Source organism: Bos indicus, chromosome 15 (assembly GCF_029378745.1).
Source record: "Bos indicus isolate NIAB-ARS_2022 breed Sahiwal x Tharparkar chromosome 15, NIAB-ARS_B.indTharparkar_mat_pri_1.0, whole genome shotgun sequence".
NCBI lineage: Eukaryota > Metazoa > Chordata > Mammalia > Artiodactyla > Bovidae > Bos > Bos indicus.
This window is the reverse complement of record NC_091774.1, coordinates 8,628,803-8,655,392: the sequence shown is the minus strand read 5'-3', so window position 1 is coordinate 8,655,392 and position 26,590 is coordinate 8,628,803. Positions and strand designations below refer to the sequence as shown.

General features: G+C 40.3%; 1 protein-coding gene across 2 annotated transcripts in view; it reads left to right on the top strand.

The window, feature by feature from the left end:
- The window catches only part of ARHGAP42 (Rho GTPase activating protein 42), a 349,579-nt gene that overhangs the window by 75,490 nt on the left and 247,499 nt on the right, over positions 1-26,590 (top strand). Inside the window, exon 2 of one of the 2 annotated variants that reach the window (XM_070803334.1) lies at positions 12,727-12,822. In XM_070803334.1, coding sequence (XP_070659435.1) covers positions 12,727-12,822 — 96 coding nt within the window. Of the gene's footprint in view, positions 1-12,726; positions 12,823-12,843; positions 19,106-26,590 lie in introns of those variants that run through there. The other variant, XM_070803335.1, reaches the window with a different exon arrangement.

Genomic DNA, 26,590 nt, shown 5'->3' with positions numbered 1-26,590 from the left:
TTCCCATTACAGCTTTTATAGCTAGAGATGGGGCTGAGTCTAACCACCTGGCTTCTTATCTCTAATTGCTCTTTGCCAGTCCTGGAAAGACCATAGTTTTACCTTTTCTAAATACTCTAAATTCTTGCAACCTCTTATTTTTAAAGCCCTATGCCTGAGGCAGTAAAGACTGGACAGGTTCTCTGTCAACCGTGGGCTTAATGTTTGTTGAGGGTAATGGGACTTAGACACAAATGTTATTAAGTATGTAATATAATTATAGGGTATTTCAGCAGTCATGCAGAAAGGTGCTAGATTATGGTAGTATAGTACTTCTCAGAGTATTATATCAGAGTAGGGGAAAAATGCATTCTCAGTAGCCTGGAAACATGACCCAAACTAGCTGCCTCAATGGAAGTGACAAGAGTCAAGTTCATTCATATAAATTTTGTGATATTGGCGATATGGTACATTTTTAAAAAATGTAAGACAGGATAAAACTGCTTTGCTTCCTTCTCTTTAGTTTTCTAATAAAAGTTGTAGTACCAGAAAAACACACTGCAGGTATCCATGGCTTCTGTACTCCTGCTTCTGGTACACTACTGTGTGTGCCATATGGCATGCCAGTATTTGGGATTTATAAGTATCAGCAGATGTATGGGCCTGGTTGGATTACTTAGGGTAGGACTTTCTAATTAGTCTAGAAAGAAGCTAGTATTATAGGTGCTGAAAAAGGTGTAAAGGAAGCTCCATGTACTGTCCTCAAGGATAGCCAGATGCTCTTATAAAGTACGATCCAGCTTCACAGTGGAGCTGTGAGTACTGGTTTATTGGAAGGCATTAGAAGGTCACAATAGAGACAAATGGGTGCTTCCAACTTGAAGAATGGCTTTGTGGATGTTGAGACAGCAGAAGTTTAGATTCTTTGGTTTGGCTAAAACATTGATGGTGCAAAGACCAGTTTGAGAAAGAAGATGGCCTTAGAAACATAGAGGATAGATGATGTACTTTAGTTAGTAGGTAACAATTTAGACCCTGATGCTGGGAAAGATTGAAGGCAAGAGGAGAAGGGGACGACAGAGGATGAGATGGTTGGATGGCATCACAGACTTGATGCACATGAGTGTGAGTAATCTGTGGGAGTTGGTGATGGATAGGGAGGCCTGGCGTGCTGCAGTCCATGGGGTTGCAAAGAGTCAGACACACCTGAGGGACTGAACTGAACAATTTAGTGTGGTGCTTTAAAAAGGAGATTAAACTAGTTAGATCATGATTTTATTACAAATGTGTTTGTCGTATGATACCAACAAGGAGCTGATGGAAAAGGGAGGTAAGTTTTAAGAGTTGGAGACAGGCTGATGGGTGACATGAAAAAAAAGTAACGCCAAGCGCTCTTCCAGAGTCGTCATCTTGCATAGATACTTCAGGTAGGTGAGAGAAAAGAGGGCTGGAACACTCAGCACTTTCCATTACCAAATCTGTTGATAAGGGCAAACGTTGTAGATGCCCAGCAAACAAGGCTTGGCCTAAGGAAGAGGTCATGTGTAGGAAGGTAGACCAGGAAGTTCAGGAAAGCATGCCAGGCCATACCTGTGTTGCTGATATGCTTAGGAAAGCTGGTTTTCTGTGCTGGATAGCTCAATATTTTTTAGTTAAGTCAAAAAAAGGCAAGGGAGATAGTTCATACATTTTTGTTGGCAATTCCAGCATCCAGACTTAATGGCCACTCAGGAGTTACCTGCACATAGACACACAGGTAGTGCTTTTTAAAGAAAACATATATTGAGCTAGAACAGGGTAGCTAAATATTGGTTTATCTGTCCTGAAGAATAGTGTATGAGGAAGATTATCAACAGAGGCAGGAGAGGAAGGCTCAGTCAGGAAGAGAATCCAGAGAAACTGCAGTGTGTGGTTTCCGTGCACCCTGCCTTCCCCACCCCTGAGATTTATCCCCAGGGTAGGGAGATGGGTGGTTTAGTTCTTCCTTTAAACTTTCTATTTTTAACTTGGGTTGTAGCAATAGTGAAGTCTTTGTGGTTTTTCATTTTTAATTTTTATGGAATTTGTAGCTTTATAGAAACTGTGGATAAAATCTGGCCAAGTGTTGGTTCCTGTTTATTGTTTTTCCACTGGAATCTTCTGGAACTGCTTCCCAGACACATATCATTTATAGGATTACAAACTGTTTGGTCTTCATTAGAGGCCAGCACCACTGTTTATTTTCTCTGAAGCTATTGTGAAGATAGTAATTTAATACACATTAAATGTTATGCCTACAATGAAAATATTTCATATTCTACACTTGCCATCATAACAAACAGTGGTTTAATAGTTAACATTTGTTGAGGACCAGAACTTCAAATTTCTCTTCTGTACCAGACACTGTGTTAAGTTCATTTCATGTAATGGTCATGACATTCTTGTAAGGGATTAGTATCTTCCCTTTGTACAGGAGGAACCTGAGATTCAGAAAAGCTAAGTGCTTGTTCTAAGAATATTGCAATAAGTGGTGGTCCCTGGATTGGTGTCCGTGTCTGAATCTTGTGCACACTTAGTCCATACATGAAAGAATGATTGATTTGAAGGAAGGATTTTTTTCTCATATCTGAGCACATCCCTTACATAACCACGATTGCATATTTGTTTACCAAAGTGGGCATTTTCAAACTTTGTTCAAATAAGAGCCATAGGAATGATTCCTATTGACAAGAGGGTCTCATGATGTTTTTTCTTACACTTTTAGTAACACACCCGGTGTTTTGTTCCTCTGACTTTTCTCCATCTTACAATCTAACACTTGAAGTTCTGTGAAAGAATATTAAAAGCATAACTGCAGATATTAAAAGCCAAGGGTTGTTTGGTAATTCCTTGACATATCTTCCTATGTAATACACGGTCTGGTTTTTATTAAGTGAAGGCCTGCAGTGATCCTCATTCATGTCCCAGTACCATAAGCTTTTCAGTAATTTATCTCTGGTGGATTCTTGTGTCATGAATCCACTGGTAGTTGGTGTACACTTTTTCCCTTTGGGTCCCTCTGTTCTCTGTGTCTGTTTTGCTTTGGGCACTAATTGTGAAGAAAGAGGAACAATATATACCTACCTTTAACCAGCTTAGAGAGAAAAGTAAGTGCAAGAAGGCAAAGTGGTTGTCTGAGCAGGCTTTACAAATAGTTTGAGAACAGAGAAGCGAGAGGCAAAGGAGAAAGGTAAAGATGGACTCACCTGAATGCAGAGTTCCAGAGAATGGCACGGAGAGCTCAGAAAGCCTTCTTAAGTGACCAATGCAAAGAAATAGAGGAAACAATAGAATGGGAAAGACTAGAGATCTCTTCAAGAAAATTAGAGATACCAAGGGGATATTACATGCAAGATAGGCATGATAAAGGACAGAAATGGTAAGGACCTAATAGAAGCAGAAGAGATCAAGAAGAGGTGCCAAGAATATACAAAAGAACTATACAAAAAGAGTCTTAATGACCCAGATACCATGATGGTGTGGTCACTCACCTAGAGCCAGACTTCTTGAAGTGTGAAGTCAAGTGGGCCTTCCCTAGGAAGCATCACTGCGAACAAAGGTAGTGGAGGTGATGGAATTTCAGCTGAGCTATTTCAAATCCTAAAAGATGATGCTTTAAAGTGCTGCACTCAATATGCCAGCAAACTTGGAAAACTTGGCAGTGGCCACAGTACTTGAAAAGGGCAGTTTTCACTCCAATCCCAAAGAACGTCCATGCCAAATAATTTCAAACTACCACACAATTGTACTCATCTCACATGCTAGCAAAGTTATGCCAAAAACTCTTCAAGTTAGGCTTCAGCAGTACATGAACTGAGAAGTTCCAGATATACAAGCTGAGTTTAGAAAAGGCAGAGGAACTGGAGATCAAATTGCCAACATTTGTTGGATCATAGAGAAAGCAACGGAATTACAGAAAAACATCTGCTTCATTGACTATGCTAAAGCCTTTGACCATGTAAATCACAACAAACTGTGGAAAATTCCTAAAGAGATGGGAATACCAGACCACTTTACCTGCCTCCTGAGAAATGTATTTGCAGCCAAGAAGCAACAGTTAGAACTGGACATGAGACAATGGACTGGTTCAAAATTGGGAAAGGAGTACAACAAGACTGTATGTTATCACCTTGTTTATTTAACTTATATGCAGAGTACATCATTCAAAATGCCAGGTTGGGTGAATCACAAGCTGGAATCAAGGTTGCAAGGAGAAATACCAACAACCTCAAATAGGCAGATGATACCACTCTAATGGCAGAAAGTGAAGATGAACTAAAGAGACTCTTGATGAGGGTTAAAAAAAAGGAAAATGAAAAATCGGGCTTAAAGCTCATTATGCAAACTGAGATCATGGCACCTGGCCTCATCACTTCATGGCAAATAGATGGAGAAAAAATGGAAACAGTGACAGATTTTCTTTTCTTGGGCTCCCAAATCATTGTGGATGGTGACTGCAGCAATGAAATTAAAAGATGCTTGCTCCTTGGAAGGAAAACTGTGACAAACCTAAACAGTGCATTAAAAAGCAGAGACATCAGTTAGTTGGCAAAGGTCCGTATAGTCAAACCTGTGGTTTATTATGGTTTTTTTCAGTAGTTACGTATGGATGTGAGAGTTGAAATGTTAAGAAGGCTGAGTGCCAAAGAATTCCTGGTTTCCAATTGTGGTGCTGAAGACAACTCTTGAGAGTTCCTTGGACTGCAAGGAGATCAAAACAATCAATCCTAAAAGAAATCATCCCTGAATATTTCTTGGAAGGACTGATGCTGAAGCTGAAGCTCCTAAAGCCGACTCATTGGAAAAAACCTTGATGGTGGGAAACATTGAAGGCTAAAGGAGAAGGGGGTGGCAGAAGATGAGATGGTTGGGTAGCGTCACCAAATCAATGGATATGAATTTGAGCACAACTTTGCGTGCTGCAGTTCATGGGGTTACAAAGAATCGGATATGACTTACTAACTGAACAACAACAAGAAGAAACTGAACACCTCTAACATTATTCAGTTATCTTGTGGCTGCTGCTGCTGCTAAGTCACGTCAGTCGTGTCTGACTCTGTGCGACCCCGTAGACGGCAGCCCACCAGCCTCCTCCGTCCTTGGGATTCTCCAGGCAAGAATATTGGAGTGGGTTGCCATTTCCTTCTCCTATCTTGTGGCACTAGAAAATAAAAGAATGTGCATTTCTTTTGACATTTAGACTATCTAATTAATGCATTTTGCTGATAGCTTATTCCAAGCTAATAAGTATGCCAGATGGGGAAACAGTGGAAACAGTGTTAGACTTTATTTTTTTGGGCTCCAAAATCACTGCAGATGGTGATTGCAGCCATGAAATTAAAAGATGCTTACTCCTTGGAAGGAAAGTTATGACCAACTTAGATAGCATATTCAAAAGCAGAGACATTACCTTGCCAACAGAGGTCTGTCTAGTCAAGGCTATAGTTTTTCCTGTGGTCATGTATGGATGTGAGAGTTGGACTGTGAAGAAAGCTGAGTGCTGAAGAATTGATGCTTTTGAACTGTGGTGTTGGAGAAGACTCTTGAGAGCCCCTTGGACTTCAAGGAGATCCAACCAGTCCATTCTAAAGGAGATCAGTCCAGGGTGTTCTTTGGAAGGACTGATGCTAAAGCTGAAACTCCAGTACTTTGGCCACCTCATGCAAAGAGTTGGCTTATTGGAAATCAGACTCTGATGGTGGGATGGACTGGGGGCAGGAGGAGAAGGGTACGACAGAGGATGAGATGGCTGGATGGCATCACCGACTTGATGGTCATGAGTCTGGGTGAACTCCGCGAGTTGGTGATGGACAGGGCGGCCTGGCGTGCTACAATTCATGGGGTCACAAAGAGTCGGACACGACTGAGTGACTGAACTGAACTGAACTGAACTGAGATCACTCCCATGTTCAATACACAAAGTCTTACTAGCTTAGATTTTATACAGCAGGTAAGGGATTAACTAGATGTCATGTAAAGGTGGCACACTTCCTTGTTTTAATCTCTTTGGGAATTGACTATGGCATATAGTAGAAAAAGCCTCCAATTTTGGAAATAGAAGACCTGTCCAGATTGGAGTTGACGTCTTAGACCCTGGGCAACTTAAGTTATTACCTAACTTTTCAGAACTTTAGCCCTCATAGCTTTGTGTGATTAATTAAGGAAAATGTGTGAGAACTTGGAGCGAGTAAAATGTCATACCAACACTATTGTTATCATTATTGTAAATGTATGTGAAATCTTCTTATAAATAGTAAAACATCTTCTTCTACCTTGGAAGATGGATAAGTAGATAACTCGTATTTTACATGTGGAAGGTTGGAGCATTTATCCATCTTGCAGAAATTAATGGTTTCAATATGTGCTCTTGTACAGACGATATGATAATGCATATTTGGAATATGTTCATTGATGGTAAAGTTTTCTGCCTTTAAAACACTATTTAAAATAAGGTGAATAACCTAGGTTCATGGATAACTTGATAGAAGGTAAAATAGAGAAAGCACAGCAAGAGTGTCACAGCATGTAGTGGTAGGTATAAAGGAGGAGATAATGCGAGGGTGGAAGGGATCAGGAAGAGCTTTTTGGAGGAAATAGGGACTTGAGTGAGAGAGAGAGAAAGAGATAGATCTTGAATCAGAACTTGAGAGAAGACTCTTGTCCTTACAAGGTGGAATAATGATATAAAAATAAGTACAAGCGACTGAGCAGCCTGTTTCTGGTGGTAACCAGTCCTCAGCTTGATGTGAGTCTTGTTAGAGGTTTTTGGATGCGTAGGTGGAAGCTGCTTTTTGAAAGCTTCTGGACATGTTGTTAATTTGGCCTTACCTATTGTGTCATCACACCTTTCAAGTCCCTCCATTGATTCCTCTGAGAAGCCTTGCACTATGCACTCAAGCTGGATTGGGCCCTTATTTGCTACTTCTGTATGCAGAGCAGTTGTGGTTAAGTGGAGACTCGGGATCCATTCTCCCTGAATCAAAATTCTTGCTCTGTCCTTTACTAGCTTGAGCAACCTTGGGGACGCCACTCAACCTCACTCAGTTCCTTCATCTGTGAAATGGGAATGATGATACCTACTTCGAGAGGCTGTTGTGATGATTAATGGCTTAATTTACATTAAGTTATAGGATGAGTTTCAGGCACATAGTAAGCTCTGTCTGCAGTGATGTTTTTATTAGCCTCTGTTGGAGGTTTTATCCATTGTCCTCTGATATGATTTATTTACATCCCTCATGTCCCTACGGGGCTGTGCCCTTTTGAGAAAAAGACATATCTTGTTTTTACCTTTGTATACCTTTCATAGTCTACCTTCTGTACAGTAGTATGAAGATGATAATTCTACAACACATATGTCTGCTTCTGTGAGTCTTACTTAAATCTAATCCCAGAGCAACCAGATTTCAAGAAAAACTGCCTTAGATCAGTGGACCAGCTGGTTGTACTTGTTCTAAGATAAATATAGCTAACATTGTGACAGTCATTCCATTGATACTTCTAAAGTAACAAGTAACTGCAGCTCTTAAGTGTATGTGTAAGGAGATGTAATTAAATATTTGCCAAGTGTTTTGTATTTCTCTAATGAGGTTGAAGTATTTCTAATGAAATGAAGCTTTAATGTTTCATTAGCATCATCTAATCATGGGTGCTACAGGTTAACTCCTTGATACAAAAACATCGCTGGCTAATTAGAGCCTACTGTAATTTCTTCAAAGTTATAATGTGAATACATGTGAAGACACCCTATGCTTAAGTTGCAGGTTAGGTAAATAGAAAGGGCTGTGGTGTGAGTGATGGTCATAGCATCTTTACTGTGTACAGCTTTGACCCCTAGTAAATGATATTCCTCCCCCTTCACCTTGAATGTAGCCAGGATGGGATTTTTCCCTTGTTTGTCCTCAAGTTCTAATAGATGGGAAGAAATAGGGAGAAGGAGACACTCTTGCCTAGACTAGATTCTCTGCTTGTCACATTTGAGACACTCCATCTTTCATTTTGTTTTTAAGAGAAATGTTAACTCCTATCATTACACAATTTGAGACTTTGAAATTTAACAATAAACTTTAAGAACTGAATTAGGTTTTACATTCAAGGTCCATGTAATCATATGTGAATCAGTTTTATTTACAAGGACCAGTACTTCTGTTTTGTGCATCTGACTGCTGTTTAGAAACTTTAGACAATTAGGGAAGAATGTGTTCCATGGAGTGATGTCAGTGAAAGGTGTTGTTCTTTTTAGTTCTGAATTACACTCAGTGGGGGATGGAGTCAAGATTAAAAGTATGATCTGGATTCCTCATTTTTCACATTGATCCATATGATTGCCAGAAAATATCATAAGATAATGTTGTCATATTTTTGCCTCATTGTTACTTTGGTTTTTGGAAAATGAGAACAAATAAAAGGAAAATGAGGATCCCAGGCACTTGAAAATAAGTAATTTTTTGAACTTCCCCTGTATTTTTGGAATTAATCTGAACTAGTTGAGAACCATATTTTCCTGTACAGTCCTGTCTCATTACGCTTCAAAGAGGATCATTCACGCATTCTTGATTCTTTCCAGCATTGAAATAGATGCCCATCCCTCATGCAGAAACACTGAATAATCAGGTAGTCTGTTACGGCTTGATTGCAGTACATCAAGAGAGAATTTGAAACTGCAGTCAACAGACTACTTTATTGAGCACTTGCCAAGGTTATCTGAGGCCTACTAGCTGCCAGCTTCATTCCTGAAAATTGAACTTTTCCTTTCTTTTTTGAGACGCTCAGCATGGAAATAGCCAACACTTTTTAAATGCTTTCGCTATGTGCCACTGTTCTGAGTGCTTCATCTGTATTAACTCACTTAGTCCTCACAGTGACCCTGGGAGATGGGTTCTGTTCCACTTAACAGATGAGGTCCAGAGGGGCTATGAAGGCAGCCATGGCCATGCCACACTGCCTGGTAGAGGTGGGAAGCCAGTCCACATCATCTGCCACTGGAGCCCATACTCTGGATTGACGGTGGGCGCCTGTGTTCTTCTTCCGGACGGGAATCTGTACAGTGTCCTCACTGAGATCTCAGTGAAAAGATGAAGCAGCTTGCCTTTCTCAGTCGAGAAGCAAGGCTACAGGAAGCAAAGAATGGTCCTGGAAGACATGTTCTGTTGTGAGGGTTTCTGTCAGGAGTTTCCTGGGACAGAGCTTCCAGGTGGCTCCTTGAGTTTGCGGGGAGACGCACAGGAACTTGTGATGAGGGGAGAGAAGGAAGGCTATCTTTTCCAAGCTTCCTAAGCTTCCTGATGCATCCGTATTACCCACTACCCCTTCTCTGCTATAGGAATTCCATCTATGACTTCAAGTCCAGTTTAGCATAAGGACTATTATACATCATAGGTAGAAAAATAAATACGTACTACATGGAACACTTTTCCAATGTCTCAGGAAGGGTGCCTGCACACAGCTCAGCTGAAAAATTATCCTAGAAGTCTGATTTGTTGTGTGTGTGTGTCTTCTCAGAACATTTACTAGAGGTGTTATGATTTCTTTACCCTTAGCCAGAGCTATGCAATGTCCGGTAACTGCATACCTTTGCACACACGGGTCCCTTCTGTCTGGTGTGTGCATGCTCAGTCGCTTCAGTCGTGTCCCACTCTTTGCAACCCTATGGACTCCTCTGTCCATTCATATTCTCTCCAGGGGATCTTCCTGACCCAGGGATTGAACCCGAGTCTCCTGTTTCTCCTGCACTGTAAGGTGGATTCTTTACCGCTGAGCCACTAGGGAAGCCCCTTTCTGTCCGAAAAATCACTTGACTCTCTCACCTTTTGAGCTGAGCTTGAATGATAACAATTGATAGCATTTATTAAGTTGCCTTGGGAAAAGGACATGGCAACCCACTCCTGTATTCTTGCCTGGAGAATCCTGTGGACAGAGGAGCCTGGTGGGCTCCTGTCCACAGGGTTGCACAGAGTTGGACACGACTGAAGTGACTTAGCAGCAGCAGCAAGTTGCCTAATATGTACCAGGCACAGACCTCACTTCATGTTTATAACAACCTCTGAGATCTATATTGCTTCTTTGTTGCAAAGGTAAGAAAAACAGGCCTTATGAAGGATGAGTGATTGCCTAAGGTCTCACAGCCAGCGGGGGAGGTCTAGGTCTGATGAAGCCTTTGTTTTCCTCATTGACTAACAATCCACTAGGGAGGCTCTTTCCAGTTTTCTTCCTGAGAACCCAAAGCAGGACCATTCTTGAGCTGGTAGATAGACCATTCCATTCCATTAAATTCAGAGTACTTCTTAGGTAGAATGTGCAGCTGGCCACAAACCTCTCTCCCTCTTTTGGGGAGAGGTGTTAGTTTGTGAGTAGTAATACCATCTTTCCAGAGCATGATTTATTTTTTCAAACAAGATTTAAGAAAATCTGTCTCTCATGTGTATGTGTGTGTGTGTTAAAAGCCTCTCTGAGGCTCAAGGCCTATGGTCTTCAGAATTGTCGGTGGTAGGGGTGTTGGTAATTTCTGGGTTCACATGGGGCATTAAGTGACTTTCGTGTTTGGAGACCTAGTCTCCTGTGGGTCCTTACTGTGATTGTTAAGTGGGCTTGAGGTTTCTGAGTGGTGGCTTTTTACAGTTAAGTCCTGGTGTCAGGCCTAGACACCAGGCCACAGTTCTTCTCTTAAAGAAAAAAAAAAAAGATTCCAACTCTAGTTACAGTGGTAAGGAGGACTTTACTCAGGACTTGCTATAGATATCAAGAGTGTTACAGTAGGGGAGAGGGTTCAGGTTCAACTCTGAATGCAACAAGAGCAAATGAGGATTTATGCAGCCAAGGAGCCCTCTGAGTGGTGGGCCCTATCAGTGGATGGAAAATCACTGAGAAGACGTAAAGGGTTGGAGTGTTCTTGGTGGAGGCAGGTCGAGGACTTCAGCATCAGAGGTGGGGTGAGGAACTTGGTCAGATATCCAGTCGAGAATTTGTCTGCAGTGACTTGGCAGAATTTGTGCTAAAACTAGGATTGGTAGGCTCAGTGAGGATAGGGAGCCCAGGTAGAGGCCTGGACAAGAAGGAGGCTCCGAGGAGCCTGATTGAAGACTGGTCAAGGAGAGGGTCTTCGTCAGGTGTGACTGCTTGAGTTCAATGTTATGCATTCAAGGTGGCAGATATGAATCCCTGGGAGATAACATTAAATGAAGTGTAGAGTGAGGGCCGTTTTTCACTGTAAAGTCTTCTTTTGAAATCAGAATAAAACTTCACCAAATGACCTCAACACGTATGAGATGCCTTTGAATAGAAAATTGACTTTGTGACTAATATGGATATATGTTCCTCTTAAGTTTCTAACATGCAAAAATCACACATATGTGATGTGTTCCCACCTATTCACCTTTCTGTATCTCATATCATCTGATGTATAATAGCTGTGCTCAGTGGGCTTCCCTGGTGGCTCAACTGTAAAGAATCTGCCTGCAGTGCAGGAGACGTGGGTTTGACCCCTGGGTCAAGAAGATTCTCTGGAGAAAGAAATGGCAACTCACTCCAGTATTCTTGCCTGGGAAATTCCATGGACAGAGGAGCCTGGCGGGCTACAGTCCATGGGGTCACAAAGAGTCAGACATGACTTAGCAACTAAACCACTACCACCAGAGTGACTTCTAGAAAAATGAGTATTCCTACTGGCACAGACTTCTGTGAAGGATTAGCATGGATGATCACAGTAGCCCTGAAAGGAGGGACCTTTAAAGCTGCCCTGATGCTGCAGTGTCAGATTGATTTTTAATTTTAGTTAACAAACATAAATAGTGCTTATTGTCAGACTCTGTTGTAAACGCTTTGCAAGTGTTATGTTAATTAATCCTCAGAAGAACCCTGTAAAGTGGTTATGCCACTGTCGTTCAGTCTTTATAGATGAGGAAACAGAGGCCCAGAGGAGTTTAAAAATTTTGCCCAAGGTCACATAATGAGTAAATGGCAGGACTTGGATTTCAACCCAGGCTGCCTGGCTCCAGCGTCTGCATTCTTAGTCTCTGTTAGGTTGCATCCTAGGCTTTTGCCTCCCAGGGATTCACTTCTTATTATTCTGGGCTTTTCTTTATTCTCTCCATGAATAGAGAATTATTCTTCTTCTGGATTTAGTTACTCTGGACTTTGTTCAGACTGAAGTCAGGACTGAGGAGTCTGTTTAACATGAGGTCTCCTATAAATCACAAGGTTATTCATAAACAACTTTTCAGGTGTATTTTCAACTTTTAAGGAGAATGTGTTTTTTGGTAAAAGCACATTCCCTGTCTCCTCCACAGTCTGTGTAGAATAACATCAGTGATACTTTCTAATCAAAGATTCGATGCTTCCCCCTCCATCCCCACTAGTAACCCCAGTAGAATTCTTTATTTCTTCTTCTTCTTCTTCTTTTTTTTTTTTTACTATAAATGGTGCATTTGTAGTGAATAGTAATTTTTTGATAAAAACTTTGGGAAATTGACTTCCAGAAAATGCACAACTAGCACCAAAACTTTCTTAAAGGGGCAGATCTCCTTTGGAAGCAGAAGAGATCTAATCCCTAAAACATTTCTTTTGTAGTCTCTTTAAATTTTGTTTAAATTTGTCAAGCTGGTATTGAAAAAGGTTCTGGTTAATATAGCATTAGCAGCAAAGTTATATAAATACATGTGGAAAATCTTGAGTATTTCATGGTATCTTCACCTTAGGATTTTTTTAAAACTAAAGTTTTTAAACTTTTAATTACAGATCTGTCTATGGCAGTACAGAAATTTTCCCAGTCGCTGCAGGATTTCCAGTTCGAATGTATCGGTGATGCTGAAACAGATGATGAAATTAGTATCGGTAAGTACTGCTGTTTTTCAATATCCTAGGTAATAATTTTAAAAGTCTTACTTCAGATAATAACTTCATTGAAATCAAACAGATAACACACACCCAAATAATGCTGCTGCTGCTAAGTTGCTTCAGTTGTGTCCAACTCTATGCAGCCCCATAGACAGCAGCCCTTCCTTCTCCAGTGCATGAAAGTGAAAAGTGAAAGTGAAGTCGCTCAGTAAGTGTCCGACTCTTCGTGACCCCATGGACTGCAGCCTACCACACTCCTCCGTCCATGGGATTTTCCAGGCAGGAGTACTGGAGTGTGTTGCCATTGCCTTCCCCACCCAAATTCTAAGTATGTCAAATATTCTGACTTTGATAAAAGTGTAAGGGTGATTTTTGGTTGCTGTGGAAGAGTGTTATAAATTGTTTTAAAATTGAGGTTTGTGGTTTTTTCCATAAGGAAATTAATCATTGTATAATTCAGTTCAGCCCTTTGAGACGATGTGGATAACATCCTTTTTTCTTGCCTAAAAGTGAATCATTCAGGGAATTACTGGGCAGTCCAGTGTTAAGACTCTTCATTCTCATTGCCCAGGGCCTGGGTTCAATATCTGGTCTAGGAACTAAGATCCCACAGCAGCAGGTTGTGGCAAAAACAAAACAAAACAGAAAACAAAAGTGAATCATTCATTCAAACAAATACATATTGGTTATCTACTATTAAATATACAAGGTATTAGTTTAAGAATTATCTCTCTTTTTTTAATCTTACTACTGATTTCTCTTTTAACTTCAGTATTTCTTAATATTGAAACTTTATAAGTTTCAATATTTATAAGTTTTATAAGTTAAAACTTCTTAATACTGAAGTTAAAAGAGAAATCAGTAGTAAGAGAAAAAAGTATCAGTCATGATATGTTAACCAATATTAGTGTAGGACAGAGAACATTACTGGGATCAGGAGACTTGAGACTTAATCTGGTTTTCCCTCATATTTAGCAATCCAACCCTGGTGAAAGCATGCCCCTTCCTGAATCGGGTGGTTTCATTTCCCATTAGTGAAAAGATTGGGTTTCGTGATCTCAAGTTTTATCTGTAGCTGAGTTTTTACTGGATGAAGGTCTGGTTCATGTAGCATTCTTTCCCCCACATTTTAACAATCCCTACTTGTCAGTTTGCAGACATGGGGTCAATCTGTAGGTTGGGTTAGAGTCAGGCAGTCAGCTGTGCCCAGTGGCTTCAGTCGTGTCGGACTCTTTGTGACCTCATGGACTGCAGCCCACCAGGATCCTCTGTCCATGGGATTTTCCAGGCAGTCAGGAGACTGTATAAAATATGTGTATATATTTTAGAGAATAATATATCAAGTGTACTCACATTCCAGATAAAAATAGAATATTGTAAGGATTTACAATAGACTCCTGAACTGTAATATGTATATGATACACGTGGCGATATCATTAAATGCCGACTGTGATTCAGAAGGTCTCAGGTGGAGTGAGGTTTCCGCATTTCTTACACACTTGAAGGCTGGTCCACGGACCTCTCTTTGAGTAGCAGGACTTTGAAATCCCTGACATGCTTCTCCACAATCTTATTTCTCTCCTTCTTCTGAATTTTCTTTTTCTTTTATAGTTTTGTCAGGTATATACGTATTTCTCAATATTTTTATTGTTTTTGAAAACCTGAAGTATTAAGTCCAAACCCCACTGTGGAAGGAAAGGGCTCTCAAGAAGAAAAGCTGGAAGAGTTTCTGATTCCTTGGGTGGCTTTAGCTTGTGACCGTCACTAAGGTCCCTTCTGGAGAAGTCACCTGCCCGTCCACAGACACGCTGCTCCTGCTGTGGGGTTCACGTCGTATGGACCCTGAGTGGCCAGGCCAGGCTCTTGCAGAGGCCCCTGCCAGACAGTCGATGATTGCCCGCCCCTTGGTACTCGGGTGTGGAGGTGGCTGGTGTTAGGATCGCCAGTGGCTCCCTCCGCCCTCAGGTTTGTGGAGGAGGGTGGCTGAGCCTGACTTGGTGGAGGTGTAGGTAGGGAGCCTCTCAGAAGGAGGAGAGGGCTGCCAGGTGGACCCCCGGCGACATGACTTCCTCCTATTTACAGGACGAGTGGGGCATGGCGCGTCAGGGGTCACATGACACCCGCAGCCGGAACGATGGTGTCATCCCTTGTGTCGCTTCGTGACGTCTATATCATAAGTGTCTAGCCCCCAACATAGGTTTTGTAACACACACCTCACAGACAAAACCTAGATTTTATTACTAAAATGTTAATATAGTAGCATTGTTATTTAGAAAAAAGAAAGAACACTCACATACTCATATAATGGCAGTTATTTCCACTTAGTAATGAGACTGTAAAAAGCAGAGACATTATTTTGCCAACATAGGTCCATCTAGTCAAAGCTATGGTTTTTCCAGTAGTCAGGTATGGATGTGAGGTTTGGACCCTAAAGAAAGCTGAGCACCAAAGAATTGATGCGTTTGAACTGTGGTGTTGGAGAAGACTGTTGAGAGTCCCTTAGACTGAAAGGAGATCCAACCAGTCCATCCTAAAGAAAATCAGTCCTGAATATTCATTGGAAGGACTGATGCTGAAGCTGAAACTCCAATACTCTGGCCACCTGATGCGAAAAACTGACTCATTGAAGACCCTGATGCTGGGAAAGATTGAAGGCGGGAGAAGGGGACAACAGAGGATGAAATGGTTGGATGGCATCACTGACTCAATGGACATGAGTTTGAGTAAGCTCCAGGAGTTGGTGATAGACAGGGAGGCCTGGCGTGCAGCAGTCCTTGGGGTCACAAAAAGTTGGACATAACTGAGCAACTGAACTGAATGAGACTATAAAGTGCAAGAAGACAGAGGCCAGAGGTCTTTTCCTTTGTTTTTCTTCTTTCAGTCATTTCACTTTAGCACCTGATCCAGGGTCTGACTCTTGGTAAACTCTTGGTTAAATTGTTGAATAAATGACATAATTTCGCTTATAAACTTTATTTTTTTATTTATGTGTATCTTTTTCTAATATAATTATATATAGTTATACTGCATATAGCTATATATTATATGAAATTTATTTCTTCTTTATAAAGAGATTTATAGAAAATACTTCTGAATTTTTTTATAGGTATTATACTTTTTCGTTTTATGATTTTAAAATATTACATAGGTTTTTATACATGAATTTGTGACATACTCTTTTTGGTACATTCAGGTTGCTTCTAGTTCGTCTTTTACTTTTTAACAGTACAATAAATACATTTCTTCATAATTTCCATTAAGTTTCTTACTTAAAAAACTTTTTTGAAGCCATATGGTGTAATAGCAGAGGTAGGGGACTTTAATCACTACGCTCTTCAACCGTGCAGGTGGGTCGACGGTAGGCAGTTTTCCCTGGCTGTGGTGAACTTGATATCTCAACTGTGCTGTCTGTTTCCACTTTGACTGAATGGATGTTATTATTTTGGCTCTTGCAGTTTAGATTGGAAAGGTGTGAATTGATCAGGATATGAAGGCTTATGATTGTTGTTTAGTCGCTAAGTCGTGTTGACTGTTTGTGACCCTATTGACTGTAGTCTGCCAAGCTCCTCTGTCCATGGAATTCTCTAGGAGAGAAGACTGGAGTAGGTTGCCATGCCCTCCTCCAGGGGATCTTCCTGGGATCAAACTTGCATCTCCTGCATTGGCATGAGGATTCTTTACCACTGAACCACCAGGGAAGCCAAGACTATGATAGGCAATGAATATTAAGTTCCAATGCTTTCAGGGCTTTTTGGAATTAGATCCAAGCTGGGCAAGTGGAAGGTGAATACTACATAGGGGAAAGATATTATTAAATATTTTTTAATTATTATTTTTTAATTTTTAATAATTTTAAATTATTATATTACTATTTTTATTATTTTTTAGTTATTTGCTATTTTTAAATCAAGAGACTTATTTAGCTCCTACTGGGAATCTGATTTAAACACCAATGCTTTGATAGGAAAACCTAACTTAGAGCACAGATTTATAAACAAAAATTATCTCTGAAACTATTGTAAAAATATAGATATATTCCCATATCCTCACCATTCAGCACTTTTTATCCTTTTACTACACCACCAAATGCACTGTAAATTGTTAAAAATAACTAGGATATAATAAAAAAAAAAAAAAGACTGTGAGGCTACCACAGCTGTTGTACCGAGGACAGTGATCTAGGAATGTATCCCTGAGAATAATGGGTAAGGCTGGTATGGATGAGTGCAAGAGCTATCTTTACCTTCATCAGCTCCAGTTCCACAAGGGAAGATGCAAAGTTTCGGCTGTCTTTAAAACAGCTTGTTGAAGCCCCAGTTTCAGGTTCTTCTTTATTCTTCTGACTTAATGAAAGAGGTGTGAAGTGGGGACAGCTGTGAAGGTTCGCGCTAAGTAATAGTCACAATATCCTCAGCCAGAGCAGCCTTGAGACTTACAATGATGTAACCACTGCAAACAGTGACTTACAAAAAAAAGCTCATCTTTTATAAGCAAGCGGTGTCTCTGCAAAATAACTTATAAAGACATTTGTGAACTTTTCTGTGTACAAGTTATGGTGGTGAGAGTGGGTGAAAGATGAGTAAGATGTCTGCTTTCAGTGTGCTTATAGTAGAATAAGGTGAAAAACAGATTTTGAGCAAAGTAAGGAAAAGAGAGTGCTGTTACTATATCAGGGTCACAAGTGAACCTGTGCAAGCTGTTCCGGGAGTTTGTGAGATGTGTGGGCCTGTGTCTGTCCCATAAATCAGACCCACTCTTCAGCTGTCCCCGTGTGCTCCCACCCTTTGGCCGTGTGCTTGCTGGTTTGTTTGTTTGTTTTCTTGGTGCCAGTGAGACATTGCTGGCTTGGAAGGAAGCAAAATGGGATTAGTCGTCTGGGACCCAGTGGGGAATTCCTATGGCTCACAGAGCAGGTCAGTTGTTTCCAGACTGAAGTGCTAAGCAGCACAGCACTCTGCACTCTACGTGTAGCACCTCCTTCTCACCCTAGAGCAGCAAGAAGCCAGTCCTCCTCCCTCCTCTGAGGATGGTTGAGCTGCCCCTGAGCATTTGATTGCTTCCTTTTATCTGCCCCCCACGGTGCTGGCCCAATGGGAGGCCATCCAGCTTAACTTCCTACAGCTGTTCTAATTGTCCATTTTTTATGCTGCTTTGTTTTTCTGGACTGAGGAAAGACGCTGAGTTAGAAATACCTAAGGACTTGATTAGCTGGACACTTGGGGCTTAGAAACTGATGATGGAGGAGAGAAGAGTGATCACAAACTGGCGAAAGAGTCAGTGCTCCTCAAATAACATATTTATATGGTTAGTTGTTGTTTAGTTTCTCTTTGTGTCCCCAGGCTCCTCTGTCCATGGGATTTCCCAGGCAAGAATACTAGAGCAGCTTGCCATTTCCTTCCCCAGGGGATTTTCCTGGACCAGGATTTGAACCTGCGTGTCCTGCATTGGCAAGCAGATTGGGGCAGACTAGATACAAAATGTATCTGTTGCATAACCATAATTATACAGAAGATAATACCTGCTGCATTAACCCTGGTACATACCTGGAAATTGATGATGTTATGTGTCCATCCCTAAAACCTTACTAGTAGTTAATAAAATACTCTCTACAGAACATAAAAACACTAGTCTTTTGAAAACTCTATAGTGGTTCATTCAAGCAAGTAGAAGCTCAAAGATATTACTGTGAATCTATCTGAGGTGGTGGTTTTTACTCGGTTAATTTAGCACTTTAGAGTATGGGATAATAAAGGTCTGTAAATCTTAGTGTATCACTTCAGAATTTATGTCCATACCAAGTTTGGGGCTTGTAAGTGACTATTTTTTTTCCTGCCTATTCATGCCTATAGTTTGAAAACACTTTTAACCAAGTCTTAAAAGAAGTCTAGATTAAAAACAAAATCAAATATTGTTAGTCATGCTGAACCAGTGCCAGTAAAAATATTAGTCATTAATATGAGGCAAAGCTCATTCATTCTATGTAATCTTGGAAACTATTGGAAAGTCCAGTTGTGGTTTGTCATAAACAGCTTGGTTAGTGATGTTCTGTGATGGCCTATCGCAGTGCTCAGGAAAGTCCTGGCCCATATGACCTTTGCACTCAAGAGATTAAACATTTACCAGGAAGGAGAGGCAGTTTGCTAGTAAATATTTTAGGTGGGGACTTTCTACTTTAGACACACCTAAAGAGAAAATTCCTTTGGTAGAGACAGGCAACATCCAACCGCTTGTCAACTAAGGTTATTGCTCTTAACTCTGAGTGGAGAAATGAGGCCATCAAGTAAGTGATTCAGATCAAAATATATTTCATAATAATTGTCCAGATAGGTCTGACATAACTCATTTGTCTGTGTTCAGGTCTCTGTTTTGAATACAGATATGCAGACATAATCATAATAGTGGTGAGTGCTTAATAGTTCTTAGAATGAAGAGCATAATATATTTTTTTAAAGTCCTTTTACATGAAAGTCTACATGTGAATCATATCTGTACATATTGACAGTTTTCTATACTGAATTGGCTGGAGTGTGCCTTATATTTTGAATTCTTTTCTGACTTTAGGAGACTGCACTGAAAGGTAAGATTATAGGAGACGAATTTAAAATACTGACCTTTTATGTCACAGGAACTTTATTGTATCTTCCTGAGCAAACAGTGCTTTACCCAGGTGCAAATATTTGTTGTTAGATTACCTTTCTGAAGCTAAGTGTGCACCAGTGTAACACAGTGATTAAGTGAAATTGCCCAGGAATACGAACAGAAGCCTGAAACTGATCATTAATGCCTTCTCAGAGGGTGTGAAGTAGAAGACATTTTTCAGGGGAGTATTTGAAAATTATTTTCCTTTTCCTTGTTAGAGGAATTGTGTTTAGTTGCTCAGTCGTGTCGGATTTTTTGCAACCCCATAGATTGTAGGCTGCCAGGCTCCTCTGTCCATGGAATTCTTCAGGCAAGAATCCTAGAGTGAGTAGCCATTCCCTTCTTCGGGGGATCGTCCAGACCCAGGGATTGAACGCAGGTCTCTGGCATTGCAGGCTGCCCGCAAATGCATAAATCTTTATCAAATACATCCATTGCCTTTGAGAATGCATCTCTTAGGTCTCATGGAAAGGTAGTGTTTGATCCAATTTTCCAAGTTATAAACAAGAATATGGTCTAGTGTGGGAGGTATGCAAACAGTTTTCTTTGTGTGTTTTGAGAGGATTACTTTATAGAATAGAAACACTTTGAGAAATAGGAGCCCATATTTCAGATTAAAAAGGATCAATATATTTATAAATCCCAGGAAATTCACTTAAACAATAAAACATAAATAAAATCATAAATGGTTTTAGCTAAGAAAAAAACATACCTATTTTCTTCAACTTAAACTAATAAAATTCAGTTATTAAGCTACTAAATTGAAAATGCTTCTGTAAAGACTTTCCTAAGGATTCAGTTATGAGCTACAAATCCTCATCCATAGCTATCACTACTATCTGATGATGGCAGGATGCATAAGGTAGAGCATGGCCTGAAACTCTCCTTGGGCCTCTCTTAGGAAAAAGTTAGCAAACTAGAGACAATGCCATTACCAACCATAGCTGAACTGTTTAAAAAAAAAACCTGCGATTTTATTAAATTCTAGGAAACAAATTACCTTCTCATTTGCTGAGTCAAAAGAAAATCCATCAGTTATTGCAGACCGTCATTACAACCCACTTAAATGTGGTTATATAAATCAGGAAGTCCTCTATTAGAGTGGAACATTTCCAAATGCCTAAATTGTTTATATAAATAACATTTTCTTTTGAACTCTGTGGAGAAAGCATATTTGACTTTTTATGGCTCTCAGTTGGACAATTGAATTATTGTTTTCCATTTTCTTTTACCACCCTTATTTTTGCACCCACACAGAAACCACCCACAATTAAGGATTGAAACAGCTGGGAAAGTTGCACATTTCAGGTGGAGTTCCTGTCTTTAAAAAAACATGCCATTTGGGAGAGATGTTTTCATCATATTATCTCCATATTTTAAAGAACTTCATTTGATTTAATTTGAAATTCAAAGGCTTAGATTGTTTTTCCAGAATCTGAAATAAAAAAAAAGAAACTTTTCATGTTAAAAGGCACATCTAAAAGAAAAAATAATTGTCTTTTAATTTATTGATGTACATTAGAACCCCTTTCTGTCTTTTGTGAGTTGTTCTACTAAACAAAAAGTGGTTGGCTTTTTCATAGTAAACGCAAGTCTCTTACCTTCTCCAGCAAATTATATGCCCTTTGAGGTCAGAACGTTTTCTCACATTTAGATTCCTGCGAAATTCTTTAGCACCTTGTTTGTAGCAGAAGCTTAGTAAATATTTATTACATAAAAATCCACCTGGAAAATCTCGTAAATGTTTATAGAAACAAATCACTTTAAGGTACATAAATAAAATTTTAGGATCATATGTTAAAAAATAAAATATGTACATATTTGCATATATCTAGATGATTCTTTTCAGCATGGTAATAAACTAAATTTTGAGAGGGAAAATATATATTATAGCCATCCCTCAGTATTCACAAAGGGTTGGTTTCAGGAGCTTTCATGGATACCAAAATTCTTAGATGCTCAAGCCCCTTATGTAAAGTGGTGTAGTGTTTGCATGTACCTTACACAGTCCTCTTGTATATATACTTTGTTATCTCTAGTTTAGTTATAATACCTAACACAATATAAACACTATGCAAGTAGTTGTAATTTTGATGTAAGTGCTATATAGATAGTTGCCAGCAAGTGGCAAATTCAGGTTTTGCTTATTGAAAAATTTTGGAATTTTTTTATCCTCAAATATTTTCAGTTCACAGTTGGTTGAATCTGACTGAGGGTACTGAACCTGTGGATACAGAGAGTCAACTGTATTTATTCACAAATATAGCACAGACATATATGCAGCTTTTGCATATAATTGAGAATGATTTGGAACAAATATCTTAATATTTGTAAATATCTGGACCAGAGCTAAATGTTTTAATATTCTTTAGTTTATTCAATGTTTGCTGACTACCTATTAGGTGAGCAGCTCTGTGCCCATCCCCAGTGACCTGGTGGTGAAAGAGTAGTCAGAGCCTTTGCCCTTATGGAGTGTACAGACTAAGGGATAAACTGGGAGCAGTATCTTTTCTTTAGAGGACAACATGACTTAAAAAAGGCTTATTTCAGGGTGATTACAGGTTTGCTGATTACTTTCCTTATGTAGAGGGCTTCCTAGGTGGTGCAGTGGTAAGGAATCCACCTGCCAATGCAGGAGACACAAGAGATGTTTCCCTGGTTCAGGAAGATCCCCTGGAGGAGGAAGTGGCACCCCATTCCAATATTCTTACCTGGAAAATTCCGTAGACAGAGGAGCCTGGTGGGCTACTGTCCATGGGACTGCAAAAAGCTGGACATGACTTAGCATGCACACATACAAGCTTCCTTATATGGAACAAAGGGAATTTTTAGAAATTGGTAAGTAACTTGTGCTGAGCAAGCCAGGGTGATTGGTTCACCTGCTGCTGCTACTGCTAAGTTGCTTCAGTTGTGTCTGACTCTGTGCAACCCCATAGACAGTAGCCCACCAGGCTCCCCCGTCCCCGGGATTCTCCAGGCAAGAACACTGGAGTGGGTTGCCATTTCCTTCTCCAATGCAAGAAAGTGAAAAGTGAAAATGAAGTCGCTCAGTGGTGTCCGACTCTTCATGACCCCATGGACTACAGCCTACCAAGCTCCTCCATCCATGGGATTTTCCAGGCAAGAGTCCTGGAGTGGAGTGCCATTGCCTTCTCTGAGATAGGCCTTATTTTTTTGGGAAAGCCAGCGTGGAAACTTAAGTTTTGGCTTGGTGATGTGGAGTTTTGCACAGTTAGCACAGTTCAGTCACTCAGTCATGTCCAACTCTTTGGGACCCCATGGACTGCAGGACAATAGGCTTCCCTGTCCATCACCAACTCCTGAAAGAGAGAAAGAGAAGTGAAGTCGCTCAGTCATGTCCGGCTGTTTGCACTCTGTGGACTGTAGCCTACCAAGTTCTTCTGTCCATGGGATTTTCCAGGCAAGAATACTGGAGTGGGTTGCCATTTTCTTCTCCAGAAGCTTGCTCAAACTCATGTCCATCGAGTCGGTGATGCAATCCAACCATCTCATCCTTTGTCGTCCCTTTCTCCTCCTGCCTTCAGTCTTTCCCAGCATCAGGGTCTTTTCCAAGGAGTCAGTTCTTCACATCAGGTGGCCAAGGTATTGGAGTTTCAGTTTCAGCCTCAGTCCTTCCAATGAATATTCAGGACTGATTTCCTTTAGGATTGACTCGTTTGACCTCCTTGTAGTCCAAGGGACTGTCAAGAGTCTTTTCCAACGGCACAGTTCAAAAGCATCAATTCTTTGGCGCTCAACTTTATAGTCCAACTCTCACATCCATATATGACCACTGGAAAAACCATAGCTTTGACTAGACAGACATTTGTTGGCAAAATGATGTCTGTGCTTTTCAATATGCTGTCTAGGTGACAGTTTTTCTTCTAAGGAGCAAGTGTCTTTTAATTTCATGCCTGTAGTTACCATCTGCAGTGATTATGGAGCCCCCAAAAATAAAGTCTCTCACTGTTTCCATTGTTTCTCCATCTATTTACCATAGAGTAATGGGACTGGATGCCATGATCTTAGTTTTCTGAACGTTGAGTTGTAAACCAACTTTTTCTCTCTGCTCTTTCACTTTCATCTAGAGGCTCTTTAGTTCCTCTTCACTTTCTGCCATGAGGGTGGTATCATCTGTATATCTGGGGTTATTGATATTTCTCCCCAATCTTGATTCCAGCTTGTGCTTCATCCAGCCTGGCATTTTGCTTGATGTACTCTGGCATAGAAGTTAAATAAGCAGGATGACAATATACAGCCTTCATGTGCTCCTTTCCAAATTTGGGACCAGTCTGTTGTTCCAGGTTTGGTTCTAACTGTTGCTTCTTGACCTGCATACAGATTTCTTGGGAGGCAGGTTAAGGTGGACTGGTATTCCCATCTCGTGAAGAATTTTTCACAGTTTGCTGTCATCTACATAGTAAATGGCTTTGGCGTAGTCAATAAAGCAGAAGTTGGAAATCTGTTGGTTTTTCTATGATCCAGCAGATGTTGGCAATTTGATCTCTGGTTCCTCTGCCTTTTCTAAATCCAGCTTGAACATCTGGAAGTTCACGGTTCATGTACTGTTGAAGCCTGGCTTGGAGAATTTTCAGCATGACTTGGCTAGCACATGAAATGAGTGAAATTGTGCGGTAGTTTGAGCATTCTTTGGCATTGCCTTTCTTTGGGATTGGAATGAAAACTGACTTTTTCCAGTCCTGTGGCCACTGCTGAGTTTTCCAAATTTGTTGGCATATTGAGTACAGCACTTTCACAGCATCATCTTTTAGGATTTTTAAATAGCTCAGTTGGAATTTTCACCTCCACTGGCTTTGTTCGTAGTGATACTTCCTAAGGGCCACTTGACTTGGCACTCCAGGATGTCTGGTTCTAGGTGCGTGATCACACCATCCTGGTTCTCTGGGTCATTAAGACCTTTTCTGTATAGTTGTTCTGTGTATTCTTGAAACCTATTAATATCTTCTGCTTCTATTAGGTCCTTACTGTTTCTGTCCTTTATTATCCTGATCTTTGCATGAAATGTTCCCTTGGTATCTCCAATTTTCTTGAAGAGATCTCTAGTCTTTCCCATTCTGTTGTTTGCATTGATCACTATTTCTTTGTGTTCATCACTGAGGAAGGCTTCCTTATCCCTCCTTGCTATTCTTTGGAACTCTGCATTCAAATGGTTATCTCTTTCCTTTTCTCCTTTGCCTTTTGCCTCTCTTCTTTTCTCAGCTCTTTGTAAGGCCTCCTCAGACAACCATTTTGCCTTTTGCATTTTTTTCCCCTTCGGGATGGTCTTGATTGCTGCCTCCTGTACAGTGTCATGAACCTCTGTCCATTGTTCTTAAGGCATTCTGTCTTTCAGATCTAATCCTGTGAATCTATTTGTCACTTCCACTATATAATTGTAAGGGATTTGATTTAGGTCAAAGTGGTTTTCCCTACTTTTTTCAATTGAAGTCTGAATTTGGCAATGAGGAATTCATGATCTGAGCCACAGTCAGCTCACAGTCTTGTTGCTGACTGTATAGAGCTTCTTCAACTTTGGCTGCAAAGAATATAATCAATCTGATTTCGGTGTTGACCATCTGGTGATGTCCATGTGTAGTGTCTTCTCTTGTGTTGTTGGAAGAGGGTGTTTGCTATGACCAGTGTGTTTTCTTGGCAAATTTGTTAGCCTTTGCCCTGCTTCCTTTTGTACTCCAAGGCCAAATTTGCCTGTTACTCCAGGTATCTCTTGACTTCCTACTTTTGCGTTCCAGTCCGCTATAATGAAAAGGACATCTTTTTTGGGTGTTAGTTCTAAAAGGTCTCGTAGGTCTTCATAGAACTGTTCAACTTCAGCTTCTTCAGCGTTACTGGTTGGGGCGTAGACTTGGATTACCATGCCATTGAACGCTTTGTCTTGGAAACAAACAGAGATCATTCCTTTGTTTTTGAGATTGCACCCGAATATTGCATTTTGGACTCTTTTGTTGACTATGGTGGCTACTCCATTTCTTCTGAAGGATACTTGCCTTCAGGTATGAAGGATACATCTGAATTAAATTTGTCCATTCCAGTCCATTTTAGTTCACTGACTCCTAAAATGTCAATGTTCACTCTTGCCATCTCCTATTTGACCACTTCCAATTTACCTTGAATCATGGACCTAACATTCCAGGTTCCTATGCAATATTGTTCTTTTCAGCATAGATTTACTTCTATCACCAATCACATCCACCCCTGGGCTTGTTTTTGCTTTGGTTTTGTGGAGTTTTTGCACAGGTGACCCCATTTTCAGCCTTAGCTGGTTATTTTAACCAGCCAAAGAACCAGAGATTAGAGTACGAAACTTGATTTTATAGCTTTCTTCCATTTTTTTTGACCTGTTTATGCTTCTATTTCCTACTGATGAAACTTATTTATTCTCTAGATATTCAAGTGCTAACCACATCTAAGATACCATCTATGGCTTAAGTAATTTGTATTTGTTTTCTTTGGATGCATGTGTGCATGCTAAGCTGCTTAAATTGAGTCTGACTGTGTGCTGCCCTGTGTGCTGTAGTCTGCCAGGCTCCTCTGTCCATGGGATTCTCGTGGTGAGAGTACTGGAGTGGGTCGCCATCTGATCTTCCTGACCCAGGGATCAAACTCATGTCTTTTAAGTCATGTGCTTTGGTGAGTCATCTGGGAAATCCTTTCCCTTGGTGACCAGCATTAAATACCAGTTACAGTTCAGTCGCTATTGTGTCAAATGCTATAAATGTAAAATACATTATGCTAAGAGAATATATTTAAGATAGACCAGGGCTGAAAGTGAAAGACGAGAGTGAAAAAGCTGCCTTGAAACTCAACATTCAAAAACTAAGATCATGACATCTGGTGCCATCACTTCATGGTGAATAGATGGGGAAACAGTGAAAACAGTGAGAGACTTTATTTTCCTGGGCTCCAAAATCACTGCAGATGGTGACTGCAGCCATGACATTAAAAGATGCTTGCTACTTGGAAGAAAAGCTATGACACACAGAGACAGCATATTAAAAAGCAGAGGCATTACTTTGCCAACAAAGGTCTGTCGAGATAGAGCTATTTTTTTTCTAGTAGTCATGTATGGATGTGAGATTTGGACTATAAAGAAAGCTGAGCACCGAAG